This window comes from Nestor notabilis, unplaced genomic scaffold (genome assembly GCF_000696875.1).
Source record: "Nestor notabilis isolate BGI_N333 unplaced genomic scaffold, ASM69687v1 scaffold25756, whole genome shotgun sequence".
NCBI lineage: Eukaryota > Metazoa > Chordata > Aves > Psittaciformes > Psittacidae > Nestor > Nestor notabilis.
Window position 1 is genome coordinate 3,337 of NW_009932783.1, and position 16,149 is coordinate 19,485.

A 16,149-nucleotide genomic window follows, 5' to 3' on the forward strand; every position below is an offset into this window, starting at 1 on the left:
AAAGACTGAGATCCTTCTGCTCAGTACTTTGCCTGTCTCTGTGCCTCGATGCCTGCTAGCAACCACATATATCACCACGTGGCCTTTCCATTGAGCTAATCTATCTGTGGAAAAGTTACCTATCCCAGGAAAAGTTAAGCCTTGAAACTGAATCTGGTCATCTGCCCACTGGCCAATGGCAGAGGCATGTCTGTGGAGCCAGAAGGCAGCACACTACAGTCAGTATGGGAAGAGCTGAGCAGGTCCAGAGCAGCCCTTTTGCTCCTTCCTTTTCCTAGTGGAAGAGTCTGACCTACCTGTCAGGTGTAGAGAGATACTTCTGCTTCTGGAACTTCTTCTCCAAGCCCATCAGCTGGAGCTCGGTGAAGATGGTCCTGCTCCGGCGTGGCTTCTTCAGCCGAGGTGTGGGCTGCTCTGCCTCTGACTCACTGCTGCCATGGGTCTCGCTGGCCGGTGCCTCAGAGCTGGCAGTGCCTGGTGGGGTCTGGGCTGACAGCACACGGGAGCTGGTGGCAGCAGGGATGAGGTGAGGGACCACGGAGGGCTGCCGGGTGATGACGGAGATGAGAGGGTATGCCCGCAGAGAAGGGGAGCCTGGCAGAGGGCGAAGCAGAGGGAGATAAAGGCCAGTTCAGTGGCAGTGTGGTAATGGGAGCACTAGAGAGAGCAGGGAGAGAGGAATACCTTTCCTGGCTCTGTCCTAATGACCACAAGCAAATCACTTCCCCTCTCTGGATCTGTTCCTTCTCCCAGACTTCATAGCTTTCCTTGGGCTGGGAATCTTGATGTGCATATCTCTAGCACAGGGAAAGGAAGGCCTGTGTTTCCATTGATGACTGGTGTTTTAGGAGCTATTATAACACTCACCATTGAAGTCATCTAATTACCACAAGAGATTAAACTCCAAGCAAACGATGACATCGATGACATCATCTTGCGTGACCCGTTCGTGCAAGTCTGCTTCTCTATGGACACTAGCACTGGGTTCACTTGAGATAATTACCTTTTCTCCCCTTACAGGCAACAGACCGTGGAGTTCAAGTCACAATTCATCTCATCCTTTAGTAGGTAACTGAAGGTTACCTACTAACCAGATAGTCAGATGAAGCACACTTTCGTCCTCCACTGTCGACACAGACTACAGGCAGATAAGGATGAACAGGTCCAAAGCAAAGTTCTTCACTGACTCTTAACTCTACATCCAACCAGTTGATACCAGTCGTAAAACAAAACCAGCCAGTCTTCTCTGATCCTTGGAGATCAGGGCCATTCTGGGGTGACAAACCTGAATGCTTCCGAACACTACCGGAAGTTCTGATTCACATCAGACCTGAATTTACAGCTATAGACAGATTTCTGCTCAGTGTACAAGAGTGTACTCCCTCAACTCTGCAACCAGCCTGCGCAGTCCTGGGCAAGTGACTCTCTTGCTCTGTACCTCAGTTTACTTCATCTGCAAAGTGGAAACAACTCTCCTTACCTACTCCACTGTTGGAAAAACATGGATTAAAGTTGAATGTACATAAAGTATTCTGAGATGTTCAGATAAATGGTGCTGTGGAAAGGAACACCTTACACCAGCAGGTCTGATTGGGCAACTCTTCATGTGAATCACCACTAATGAAAATAATGATCTGTAGACCTCAATGAGTCTATTTTGGTGAGTAACTTGTCGCAGTGGAAGAAAGGAGCTGTCAGCTTGGCCTGCTGATGACCTGATATATATATACATAAGGTCATCAGCACATATATCCCTATATGAGGGTATTCTTATCCTCCTCCCCTGAGTGAAGGGTCGTGATGGCACACACTAGGTCCAAGGCACAGAGTACACCAAGGAATCACACAGCTTGTTGGTCGTCACTTCTCTTCACAACCACTGCAAGCTGTGAAAAATCCATCCATTTACAAAGTAAGGTTGGAAAATTATTGCCAAAATGCTTTAAATCCCAACAGACTGGGATTTAAACAAGACTGGGACTACAGCCTGGGGTTTAGGCAGACCAGGGCTGAACCCTTGCTTTCTCCTCCACATCTCTACTGTGCTAAATATCAAACTATTTCCATTGAATTTAAAATAAAGCACCAAATAAGTTCCTGAGAGAGGAGAACAGAATTTCCAGGGAACCTTAAGTTTGTACAAAATCGACCTTTTCTTTCTGCAGATCTTTTTCAGCTGTCCTGCAGCATCACCAAGGAACCTGGCAGAAACTCTGCCTTGATTTAAAACCTCGGAGGCTGCTCCAAGATCATGAATTAGGATAGAGTGCCCTATCCTTTGCTTTACAGTACTAATTCTGCCCTCACTGACGTTCATGCACCCAGCTACACAAAAGGTAAAACAGATCCAGCTCCCATAGCCTATATCCAGAAGTCCTGTGCAGGAACCTGAAGCCACCTCTACCATAAGAGATGTTCCTAGGGGAGCGATGAGGTTCACCAACGGGACTTGGCTCTTCTGCTCTCATTCACAGAGGCTAAACAAGAAGAGACCTCACAGACCCCAGTTCCAACCTGCTCTGAATAAGGAGACTGAAAACTGATGCCCAAGCTTTACACATTGTAAAGGAGGGGATCCAGTCTTACTATATCCCCTTATCCTGCTGTTAGGGGGTCCTGGTTCAAACCATCCCACCCCAGACCTCCTGCTCCTCTGCAGGTTCATTCTCTGAGCCTTATCTCACAGCCTGAAACCTGTCCTTGCTCACGGGTGGCTTTTGGTACCAGATCACTGGTTAGTTGATACTTTCACCTTTATACTCCTGTATATTTGCAGTACAGCTCTCCATAAGCCACGAGATTCCTAAGGAGTAATAAATCAGCAGTAATAAACCTGCAACGCTCCAAGTGACCGAAACCTCCAGACAAGGGCATTCTTACAAGGAACTCTCTTCAAGGGAGGTCAGCAAAAGGTGTTTGATATCAGAGCCATCAGAATCGTAGAACCAAAGAATGGTTTGGGTTTAAAAGGAACCCTAAAGCTCATCCAGTTCCAACCTCCTGCCACGGGCAGGGACACCTTCCACTAGAGCAGGTTGCTCAAATATCAGGGATATTTGCTTTCCTGATGGCATGGAAGCAGCATGTGGGACTGCCTGGAGTAGGGGGTGGCTCACTATAATGGTCCCGGAGGTTAAGATCTGCCTCAAACAGAGGGAAGTCTCTTCAGGCTGTTTTTCTAACAATCAGGTAGGACGGGGAATAAAAGAACTGCTTCCCTCCTACCACAATGGGCAGTGAGAACGTGTCTGGTTCTGCAGAGTAGAACTGGCTGGTTTTTACAGAAGCAGATGACATTGGAGTTGTTCAGGTCCACGCTTCCAAGTGCTGAGCACCTGAATGGGGGGATACATTTCCCAGACATTCAGCAGCCAGCAGCTGTGACCTGGCCAAGCGCTCAGAAAAGCTCAGTACAGGCTTATTTTTGGTGCCCACGTCAGGACACTGATTTCCTTACGGCTGTTCTACTCCTGTGCTACTAGTGGTTTGCAACTGCTGGGTTGCCTTGAGCTCCAGGTGGTGAACAGATTGGTGAGGCTGTTGACACCAAGTGTCTTAGATTTGTTTATCATTTGTGCTTGAAAGAGAAGCCTTTGCTTATGGTTTGACACTAACAGTTGCGATGGTGCTTTTAGAAACCACTGTAAATAATGAAGGCATCTGCCCAGCCATGTACAAGACTTCTCAGCTTTCTGCCCTCAGCCTGATGAGGACATCAGATGGGTAGGGCATAGAATAAGGACAGATTTTAGAGAAAGAGAAGAGGTTTGAGGTTGTTGCTGGCCAGAAAAGGGACAATGCTTCAGCAGTCAACTCTCCTTGCAGATAGAGGAAACCAGAAACAGCCTCCTCAGCACCCTAGCTAGCTTCTAAATCACGAAGAAACAAGCCTAAGTTCAATGTCCTTTTCTGGGTCTAGTTATTCCAAAGTTCAAAGGCAGCTGAAGTTGAGCCAGCCCATTGTCTCTAGGTACACTGTTAACATGACTCCCCTTAAACCATCTGTACAGTTCTTACCCTGATAAAGCTTTGGCCTCCAAACACTATGAAATCTGAGGCTAGATCTAAGTTCCACATCCCCCAGAGTTCAAATGGTATTGTAAGAATGGAATAATTTCTTAATCTTCAACAAATTAAATGCTGGCAAGAGCTCTTGTCTGCTCAGCACTGTTGTGACATGCTCTGTCTCCCAAAATGAGAAGGAATGGAAATGAAGTGCTCTTCCTTTCCCTGCCTTTCAGAACAGCTTCAGCTGAACCCAAACTTTTCCTGCATTGTATCTGAGCACCTATTCCAATCCTGACCCACTGCTCTTTTGCACTTGATAACCAAAAAGAAGCCCCAAAAAGTCAGAAAACGATGAATTACCCCAGCAACACGCACCAAGCACTTTACTGTTTCCACCTAAAACAATCAAGAGGCAGCACAGTCAAATGTTAGATTGAGATGAGCTCTGAGGCAGAAGCTCTTCCCTGTGAGGGTGCTGAGGCGCTGGCACAGGGTGCCCAGAGAAGCTGTGGCTGCCCCATCCCTGGCAGTGTTCAAGGCCAGGTTGGACACAGGGGCTTGGAGTAACCTGCTCTAGTGGAAGGCGTCCCTGCCTGTGGCAGGGGGTTGGAGCTGGATGAGTTTTAAGGTCCCATCCCATTCTATGCTGGGATGTTTCTACTAAGCTGCTTCTGAGCACCAGACATGATGCGGTCGGTACCACCACTACACCAGATCACCTTTTAATTAAAACGAAATACTTCAAACACATCTTATCCCCTTCCTTTTCCCCTTTCCCCTCCTCCCTGGCTGACTTTCAACCCCATCAGACGACAGACTTGGAGGGAAGAGAAAAGGGAAAGCACTAATTAATTGCACTGTTTGACTGCCGGCAATGGCAGAACAATTTTCCTCCTAGGCAAATTCAGCTAGTGCTGTTTTGGAAAGAAAGAAAAAGGAAGGAATGATTTATGGATAAGCTCCTCTTGGCAGGTCAGCCCTGCTCAGAGGCAGAATGAAATCTCACTCAGAATGGGCTGCAGCGAAAGGTAAATAGTGAAAGAAAATGAACTTACGACTCAGGAAGGGCTATAAATCTGTCATCTCCCGAGTGTCAAAACAAAAGCAAACCAAGAAGGAGTTGAGTTCATTTCGGAAAGAACTTCATTTTGCTGAAGGAGCAGGCAGCCTACTGTAAGGAATAAGCAAGCCCTGAGCGAAGCAAAGGAGGCAAAAGCAGCAAGGAAACGTTGAGAGTAAGTTGAACCATACAGTTGGTTTAGAGGAGAGGGCGTTATATCTACTTTATCCACCACAGATCTCCAAAAGTACAGATTTGCCAGCCAGGCCATTCCCACCGACCTGGTACAGTCCAGAAACTGAGGACCTGACTGGTTAAAGATAACAGCCAAGTACCCACTGTGCACCCCAGGACACAGGATGTCCTCTCAGGTCAGTGTGGGCTCCTTTGCCTTATGGTTGTTACAGCTAGCTCAAGGGACGGGAGACCTAACCTGACTCTCAGCAAGGGCTGTGCTCCTTCTGCTCAGCTTTCTCGGCCACCACTAATGGACCTACCACCTCTCTTGCCCATCAGAAACCCCACTGAGGGTAGTAAAGCAGTTCCTGATCTCAGGGTAGACCTTACCCCATGTGTTATATTACCCAATAACACACAAAAACCTCCCCTTAAGCCACTGTGTAAGGAAAAACCTGCACTCATTTACTCTTAATGTTTTCCTTAAGCTCCACATTATGATTAACTGTGAGAAGGTAGCTTGCATCAGGTTCTTCCAAGATCAATGCTGTGCTCCACCAAATGCCCTGACTAGGACATAAAGGCAAAAGGAAAAAGAAGAACAGCAATGGGCTGTGCATATACCAGGCAAATTCATTTCCCTTTGGGAACAAGTGCTTAGGAAAAGGTTCAAGGGAAATAACCAGGACTCCAGGAAGGGCAAATAGTCCCTTCCTAGATGCCCACTGGAGTGCTGTCATTAACAAACACTTGGATCCTAAGTTACAAGATGACCTGGCTGCCACTTAAGCTCTGCAGCATGGTGCTGTGCACAGATCCAGGATGCTATCTCCAGAATGGGAAGCAGCACAGCCCTGCCAGGCTACGATTGCACCTTAGCTAATTATGGCCTGAGGAGAGGTGGGCTAATTAGGTTGTGAACAATGTGTTGACAGCCTGACAGTTTCCAAGACATGAGTTGGTGTATTTGCACGGTGCAGTCCTTGCAACACACTGGTCCAGATGGGTTTTCAGAGCTAGCTACCCCTCTTGTGTCCTCTCGTAACGGGCTGCAAGCCCAGGCATGACCACAGTCTTCTTGAAGCTGTCCCCTGTACAAGTCAACTGAGTCTCAAGCCCAGAGGTGGTACCTAAGTAAGGACGTCGATGTTTTTAGCATCCTTATCAAACAAAGCTTGGCCAGAGAGGTGGTGACAGATAATTCATCAGGAATCCTTCCTATCAGCAGTTCAGACATTGATTCTCTTCTCATTCTTGCCACTTGTACTGTAAAACAACCCAACAGAGCCTATCCTTCTTTGAATATTGAAATAGCTCGAAAACCTGCATGTGATCTTCAGACCCTTTAAAAGTGCCATTTCTCAGCTCTATAATCTGATCTTTCTGTGGCTATTGCATATTAAGTAGGAATGCTGGAACTGGGAATGCTTGAAAGTTACCTTTGTTGCCATTCCTCTTCTCCAGCATCTCAGCATCCAAGAGCTCAGCCACCTAACTGAGAGTTAGTGCTGTTTTGGGAGAGGAGATTTGTCTTTAGTTTTGTTGTTTCTTTTTCTACTAGCTCTCTTTGGTTACTAAGCTAAAGCCAAAGGCTCTGCATATGAGCAGAGGTGAAAAGGCACTTCTGGGATGTTTTGAAAGCTTCCAAAAAGAATCTCAAGACTCAGCCCAAATGCACAGAGCTAATCTTTCCATGGGAATCAGGAGTGCCTCAGTGGTTACAGGAAAGCAGAGCTTTTCTTCCTGAAATCTAAGTGCAGAACTGAAGCATGAGGAGACACTGGTGGTGCTCCAAAATAGAATGCAGCAAGGTCCCATGTAGTGAAGTCTAAGTGCTCCTCAAAGAAAGACTGCAGTTCACACCACATCCTATTTCCACTTCAACTGAATGAACTATATTAGCCTGACAAAGACTGTGAGTCTTGCAAAATTAAATGCAGCTCAGCTACACAGCAGAGAGACCCCTTGGTAGCAAATGGCTTCTCTCCCCTGTGGAGGAATCCAAGCCCAACCCATGTTCATGGCAAAATGCCCATCAGCTTCAGTGGAGCCAGGATTTCACCCGCATGTGTCCACAGAAGGAAAACAGAGAAGAAATGAAAATGAGTGCAGCTAATTTTAGCATAGCTAAAATGATCCTTTTTTGGAGAGCTAAAGGCCAGTTCCTCAGGAGTCTGCACCTTCTGTGATGAGCCAAGTGGAAGTGTGGGGGGAAAAGTAGCACCTTATCGGGTGGTAATTTCTGACTACAGCTTCTCAGCTGGGGAAAAAGTAGGGCTCGTCCATGTGTCCTATTTCACCTTCCCCAGGCACATTAGAGAACAGTTCCTGTTTTGGTTTTGAGTGGGTTTCCAGCTACATCAGTTGCAAACAAAACCACTGGTGCCTGTAAATGTTAACTTCAATTGAATGTAATGTATTGCAGCTAAATGCTCCTCCTCAAAGCATCTCTTACCATGCAACTACCTGTCCAGCCACCCAGAGGTGAGCAGAGCTGGACACAGGCTTGAGGTGCCATTCCCCAGGCTGTGGGGTATGTAGAGCTGTGGTTGAGTCAAGTCCAGCTTCCTCAGTGAGATCCAGGTTTTCCCTTCCAAGCCTGTCCCCGTTAGCAATTCATCAACATAATGTTTCAGTCTAACTTCTCCATAATAACAGTCATGAATAAGTTTGAATGCATGTGAGGCATGCATGCCGCAGGCCTGCACGAAAACCAACCAGAAAGATAATTAATCCTCACTTAATAATGACATTTGATATTTATGTTGTGCTTTTTTACATGTTTAAGGCACTGTACGTGCAGTAAGTAACTGGCACTGAACAGACGCTGAGCCCAAAGGGGGACTTGCCTCACTCCCTGCTGCCACGGGCACCAGACACAACTGGATGTGGAGTGATTATAACATTATAACCACAACCCAAACACCCACCTACAGCACCAATTTCTCCAGGGATTCCAGATCCCTAAAGCATGGCATCAGGGTTCTTCTGACAGGGCTGGCGATAGTCACTCTTAACAAACTGGCATTGTTGAGGGCTGTACTGGTGGGGCAGGAGACAGGAATTCGTGTTGAACTGGGAGTCCTGGTTGTGCTGCTATCCTGGGGCAAGTAACTCTGCTTCCTGTTATCACAGGATAGTAATGCTGAGGTGCTGAGCTTCTCCTGAGCTGCTGGAAAGATGGAAGCAAACACCTCCTTGGTGCTCTGTGTTGTTCTCCTTCCCTTTCTTCCAGGCTGTCTGTCAAACAGCGAAGTGTGCCAGGACCTTGTCAGATCCTCAGTGAAGAAGAAAATTTATATATAAAGAAGATTATTATTTTTTTAGAGAAGCATTTAAAGCATCTATTTGGCCAGCACTCAAGAAATCCTTTGTAGCAAATGTAATAGCACTCCAGCTTCATCAGTGGAGAATGAATCAGAACAACACGCACCACTGTTCTATTCTCAATTCTTCTGCTTCAAGTATTCTAACAGCAACCTGCCTTTTGAAGGTTTTGACTCAAATCCACATTCTTCAAGCAAACTGAGCATGGCTCTCAGAGTTCCTGATCCTTGAGGATAAAGAAAAAGGATTCTGCTTGGTATTCCTCACCTTTAGCAGATAATCCCTTTAAATCCTACTCAGTGGGAAAGCAAGTGCTCTGAACCCAGGCAGATCTGTCTTAGTATCTCCTATTATGACATCTGGGCCCAAGGCCATCATGACAGGAAACAGCTCCAAACAGATTGGTGGGTTTGGATATGAACCTCCAGTCCTGCCCCTTACACTTTGAACTCTAAGGGAGTTCTAAGACCAGGCCACATGAGTCTCAGAGAAATAGAGATGAGCTCCATAAAGGACATATGATGTCTTTTATGATCTCCATAAAGGACAAGGCCCAGACGGTGCAGGAAAGTTGCTGGGATACAAGCCACCAGCTCATTTACCATATCTGTATCAAGGAATGCTTTGGCTCCACTAAGCCAACTTCAAGTTGAAGCTCTTTCTTTTGAACTAAGTCGTATTAAGTACTTCAGCCAAGTGTTTCCTTCGTTACCAAGGATAAGACTCAACTCTAGAGCTCATTACCCACTGGATCCAGGTTTAGCAAGAAAAGTAGCCAAAAGATTACAGAATCAAACCACTAGAATAGATTTACAGGGAGTCTTTGGTCGTGTCTGTCTATTGAGGTGGAGGAAAAACACTGCACCAAGATGTCACAGCTTTCAGGGTGTCTAAGCTTAAGATGTCTTTCCTAATGATGGCCAGGTGACCAGACATCTTGGGACACGGGGAAGAAACGTAGCAGGCCAAATCCAATCCTCTGTTCAGATGGTATCCAGATGGTCAAGGAGCAGGATTTGGACTTAGATGGAGAAACAGATCATCAGAGCTGAGAGGGTACAGTTTTAGTGGAAGGATAAGTCACATTCTGTTCTTTACACTGCTCCCTATCTCTTGCTGGCCAGGGTACGAGCCTATATGGACTTTGGACTGACATTATGACCATTCTTACATCCTTACACATCTGATGAATAAATCTGCCCTCTCTCAGGATTTCAGAGTCTCTGTCCCAGTTCAAATGCACAATGCCATGTGTGCATAATCCAATCAGTCCTTTACTTCCTGCTCTGTTAATTATTGCCACAACAGCCATGAGCAAACACTAGCCTTGGACAGCTGACTGGCCCTGCACACAAAAGCACTCTTCAGGTTTCTCAAGCCCACCCTTGTGCGAGCTCCAGCAAAAAAGCTTCTCATAAATATCACTACCTCTTCCTGCTCTGAGCCTCTAAAACACTCTGGTGAGTGACACATGGGAAGAAAGAGAGTTCAGTTGTTGACTAACAGCAGACTGTGTAAATTTTGCCTGATGGATCTTTTGGAAAGTGCTTTTTTTCTTCTGGGGAGAATAGTGGATCAGTGTTTGAAACACGCAGACATCCCCCCCCTTCTCCTCCACACAAATGAATGGGGGACTTCACCAGGCACCAGTGTTAACCTCAAAGAGACATGTCACATCTTCGCCAAGCCTTTGACTCTTCTAACTGTGGCTTATCATCTCAAGGGTTGCTTTATTAATAACCTTGCCCCCATCAGGACACGTTTAGCAGAGAGGCTGGTCTCTCTGAGCTGCATTAGATGACTCTTTGATCTTGCATCTGCCCTAAGAGAAAACTCATCTCTGTTTCCTCTGTGGACGAAAATAAACTCTGGGGATGGTTTGGCTGAACAGCTGCACAAACAATGCCATTTAGAAGGACGCAAATGAGACACGAGTGGGTTTTGTTCACAGCCTGTCTCCCCTTTGTGTTTGCCAATTAGATTGGTGATCTTCACCCAGCTCTTGTGGCTGGGCTGAGGAGGAGACACATATCCAGGGAACAAAGCTAAGCATAATGCACATCAGAGAAAGGTAAAACCCTATTATCATAGCACCTTGGAATAAGGATTTCCTCCAAACCTGATCTTTTTGGTCAAATAAACTGACAAAGACTATGTCACTGCTTCCACTGGCACAGGGCATGGCTATTTTTAATCCCTCCACATCAAATAACAGCACACCCCATGGATTGAATCCTAACCTGAACAGAATGAATGAAGGAGAGCCAAGCTTTCACTTTTTGGATGGGGGTAAAAAAAGTCATAGAATCCCAGACTGGTTTGGGTTGGAAGAGACTTTAAAGCTCATCCAGTTCCAACCCCCTGCCATGGGCAGGGACACCTTCCACTAGAGCAGGTTGCTCCAAGCCCCTGTGTCCAACCTGGCCTTGAACACTGCCAGGGATGGGGCAGCCACAGCTTCTCTAGGCAATACAGCAAAAATACAGCTGAATTTCCAGTTCATAGAAAGCTTTCATTGCAAACTGTTCTGCAACATTGCAAAAAATCACTGCTGTCCACTTCACTTGCAAATCAGCTTCCTTGACTTTGTATGATGTCTACATTATACAAAGTTAGTCATGAGCTGAAGAACCCCCAGAGCAAGAACCCCCAGTCACTTGGCTTCATCACTGCCTCTACCTGCAGCTGTGACTATCCGGTATGGACACGGGGAGTCGGGATGCTCCCACTCGTCTCCAGGCCAACTGATACTCCAGTCACTTCAGAATCTGTACTTCATTAGCCAGGCTAATCAGGACAAGGAAAGCTGCATTCACTGCCACAGACATCATGGAAAGATCATGTCAGATGACAGCATTATACCACAGAGCACAGCCAGTGGGTGAAGATACAAGCAGAGCAGACAAAGCAGCTATGGGGTTAGTGTGCAATAAGCAACAAGCAGAACAGCCAACTGCTGGAGAAGGATCTAGAGGACTCCAAACAACAGCCAAATCCACCCTACACCCAAACCTGCAGAGCCCCTAGCATCAAAACCAGTCTGATGTATAGTAGCTGAGACCCAGCCCATTTGTTTCAGGGTGGGTGGTGGTTTGTTTCTTTTCAGCTGAAGCACAGAACAAGTTTCGCTCCTATTGAAACTCATCTCACCTCAAATAGCAAGCTGAAAAATGTCTAAAGGATGGGCACTCTCCAACTGGTCACACCCCGAATAAGCAGTTCCATGAGAAAAACCTTCGAGCTGCAAAGCAATTCAGGGGCATGCAACCACTTCTGGGTCAGGAAAGTGGTGACAAGGGTTTCCCAGCTACCAGGCTGCCTTCTATTGCACTGGTAGAAGGATAAGCCAGAAATTCCAGTTGGTGAGCTCTAGTTGTCCCAGTTTCCAGTCAATATGAGCACTCGCTCATGTCAGACATTGGTGTGCTGGGTTTTTTTCCCTTCTGATAGGAAGTGAGCCAAGGAGACGCTGTTTTCACATCTCTAGACAAATACAGGTTAGACTTAGGGAGGAAATAGGCCCTAATTAATCATCATAAGGGACTGCAGCACGTTTCTACAGTGCTCAAATTGTGAATTAATGCCATCATGGATAGAAATGATCAAAGGACACGTTTCTGACAGCTCCAATCCAGAACCATAAACATGCCCCTACAAATGCTCTGATTTAGGGATCCAGATGGAAGGCTCTCCCTCGCCCTGAGGTTTGGAGGGTTTTGAGGCAGAGTTTGGATTATCCCCCATCTCTGCTTTCCATCAGCACATCTATTTACCTCTGATTCTCCTCACGCACCCATCGCTTAGGAATGCAGCATTGCCTTGTTCCACAAGTACCTCTTAGGCTTGAGCATCTCATTTAAATACCGATCAGGAAAGCCAAAAAGCAAAACACAATGCAGCCCTTTCTTCCCTCCACATGGGTGTGGGTGTGCAGTTAGACACAACTCCAGGCTCATGGGAATGTTGCCTCATTCCCACCACCTTTATTTATCCTCACTTGCCTCATCAAGGACCAAGAGAAGAACGTTCTCTTCACCTAGATGTAGATCTGGTGGGAAGAGGACATTAGGCATATTGTTTCCAACCCTGCCACTGCTTTAACACAGGATCTCAGCCACATTCTTGAATCTCATTGTCCTTCTGCTTTCTCCACGTGCAAGGTGAGGATGGTAATACTGGCCACACGAGGTGGTTGTATGGCCTGGAAAATACTCAAAAGGGAAGCTGTGAAGGGAGACAAGAGGTGTGACCATCTCACAGCTGGCTGAAGACGTTTCCTGTTAACAGACTGCATGAGCTCTGCATTGAGAACTCTCTTCTGTGTCATTGGATTACGAAATTCCTTAAGATGCCATTAATATATATGTTAATATTGAAGCAGTGCGTGTATCCTGTTGTTGTGTAACTGGCAGTGTTGCCACAAGAACTCCTCCAGTAATAGGCACGTATGCAGCATGTGGCTTTTCAAACCAAAATAACTCCTTTCAGCCTTTCTGTTTGGTTGTTTGAGGATTTTGCTCGTGTGTTTTAAAGTTCTTCTAAACCAAGAAAGATTCTGTGCCAAAGATCAGCTCTGGTTGCCACTTTTTACACTGTGGTGAGCTAAATCAGTGTACAGGGAGTAGTTTTTCTAACTTTAAATACCACAGTTACCAGACTCTTCTATGAGGCACTGCTGGATGAAACTCGTTTAAGATCTGGCATTCCCATGCTCTCCCCACAGACAGCATGACAGACTCCTTACATTAAGCTTTGAAATGGAGGCCATATCCCACCTGGAATGTTGCAGATAATCTGCCCAGGGAACTTAGGCAATTATTGGCATTTACCACCATATCATGAAGAGCAACCAACAATACTGTTCAATCAAGCTCAATTCCTTTGCTTTGATCAGCCATGGCACAATAGCCATAGGGGATCTTTTAAATCCCAAGAGCTAAATGCACCTTTAATTGATGTTGGGTGAACCACATACAAAAAGTGTTTCAATTCAAACATTATTTAACAAATCCTACTCATTTTTTGCTCTCCCTTAGGTGACATGGTCTAGGTGAGGTCTCTCTGCCCATGGCAGGGGGTTGGAACTGGAGGATCTTAAGGTCCTTTCCAACCCAAACCATTCCATGACTGTATGATTCTACAGTCAATGCCATGCCTACAGCTATCTCTGTTTCCACCCCAGAAGATCTGCTGGGAAGCCAGATCCAAGATCTTTCAGTTCATGTAGAGCTTTAGAAAGACTTGGACACTGCAACCCACTTCAGTGTCTTGAAACAGATTTTCTCCAATTCATTCCAGAGTGCTTTTTTCTCTTTCCTTAATAAAACTATTCTATAGAAATGAAAACCTTGAAGTTAGATGGATGCAATGCTGAACACATCCAGATATAGAGTTGGTTTAATAAAAAGATGACTTCTGCATCTACTTCGTGTATTCAGACTACCACAAATACTGCCCCACCACCTTATTCGTATAAAATGGCATAAATGAGGGGAAAAGTGCAACTGAAACTAAAGCAACATCAGAAACTTGTCATACAAGAATTGCCTCAAAATAACTAGAGATGTCAAATTATTTTAGTCCTTTACTAAAGTCATAAACCAAAGACAGAGGGAGTTTAAGGCATTCGAATAGCTTGCCCCTTCCAAATTTATCAAGTTTTGGACTGACGACACATTCTGACTCCTTTCCAAGAGGGAGGGAACAAAGTAAGAATCTCTAAAGAAAAATGAAATTCATGTATTTAAACAAAAATAGCTAAACAAATCTAATCCATGTGAATTGTCTCTGCACACATTGCAGAGAGGCAAAAAAGGGCATCATTTTAATTATTTTCTCCTCTCTGCCGCTCACCTTTCATTAAACTGTTGAGAATGAACCATCCTCCCACCAAGACAATAACATCTCATTTCCAGTACTGCTTGGGTGAGGAGCCCACATAAAAATAAATGGCTTCTCCAAGACGACACATCATCCATCTTCAGCGTGTAAAACACAGTCATTAATCACAGCAGCAACCTACTTATTACAGGTATTCAAGCACTGGCAATACAAATGCTTATAAAACAGGGGCTCCTTTCATAATTCCCTGCCCTTGCCTCTCAATAGTTTAGAGGATTAACCCTTTTACAACAAGGGATGGGCAAACTGGTTTTGCCTAATTCCAAACCAACTTGACGTCATGGGTTCGAAAGTTCGACTTCAACTCAAATCTTATCAGATGCAGTTTGTGCTGAGGAGAGGCAGCTCAGAGAGGGCAGAAAAGGGAAGGAAGACAGTGAAAGAGCAACTTAAACCCCAGCAGGCATGGGCAGAATGAAAGAAGTTCAGTAAAGAGTCAAAGGATGGATAAAAATTGCTCACGAAGGAGCTGAAGCCCTTAAGAAGTAATAAACACAGCTTTATCTTAACACCTATCTTAATGCAGTCTGTTGGGAAGTCTCTTCCCTCCTATAGACCTCTCTGGTGGGGAAAAAGATACAGATTTGATTTGTGCTTCATTAATCCTCCACAGTTAAACAGACACAATCCCCACTGACCATATTACTTTGGGTTTCTCTTGTCTTTCTTAGCAAAGGATTTTATACCACTTCACACAGGTGTGCAGTGAACCTCTGTTTTCCTTTAAATAATGGGAAGGACGAGCATGTAACTGACTCCACATCACACAATGAGTCAAGGGCAAAGCCAAAGCACCGAGTGGCCACCGCAAAGCTCTCAGCTCTTCCAAGGGCTCTGCAGCATCATAAGCTCCATTTAGTTCTTCTGCTTCCCACCAGCGGCATGTCCCAAGCTGTCGGCTAAATGAATGCTCAGCAGAAAACGTTCAGATATTGGCAGTCTGAAGCAATTCCTTTTTTTTTTCTCCACACCCAAAACTTCTATTGACTTCAAGGAGTAAATAAGAAGTGGAGACAGGGGGCTACATCAAGAGGTATTGAGAAAAGCAGCATTTGGACATAACCTGCAGCACGCAAAAACACATGAGACTCACTATTTACTATTTGTTGTAGAAAGTGAGACACCTGAATGTAGGAAATTCTTGTGGAGAAGAAGGACAGGAATATTTGGATTTTCTCACAATGTGCAAACTGTCCACAGTTTAACCAGAGGCAATAACTTTTCAAATGCTTAAATTCACTTTGTCATCAACTGGACAAACATTTCCAGCATTGGCATCCATTACTGGAGGCACATGACTCACGACTGGCTTTGGGGAGAACAAATTAAGGGAGAAGACAAATTAAGAGAGTCCACCACATTTTAAAGCTACATGAAGAGTCTACCACATTTTTCTAAAGGAAATGTTTTTTTTTCCAAGCGAAGTTGAAAGTGTTTTCGGAGTCTTTCACTGTCCAAAAGAACTTGTTATCCTGTAATTTACTGCAGGAAAATACCATTTTTACTGCACTGGCATGTGCTCACAGATAAATACAATCACCAGGTAAAACATTATCACTGAGTTTGCTTTTTGAAAGGTAACACCAAAGTTAACATCACTGGTCAGTTAATGTGAGTCAAATACATCACTCCTAGGCAGGACTCAGCAGTCAGTATCTGTGAGGAGGTATTAGTAA

At 45.3% G+C, this 16,149-nt stretch overlaps 1 protein-coding gene across 1 annotated transcript in view; it reads right to left on the bottom strand.

The window, feature by feature from the left end:
- Positions 1-16,149, bottom strand: part of BARX2 (BARX homeobox 2) — a 31,986-nt gene that overhangs the window by 3,268 nt on the left and 12,569 nt on the right. Inside the window, exon 2 of the mRNA XM_010016576.1 lies at positions 297-594. Coding sequence (XP_010014878.1) covers positions 297-594 — 298 coding nt within the window. The remainder of the gene's footprint in view (positions 1-296; positions 595-16,149) is intronic.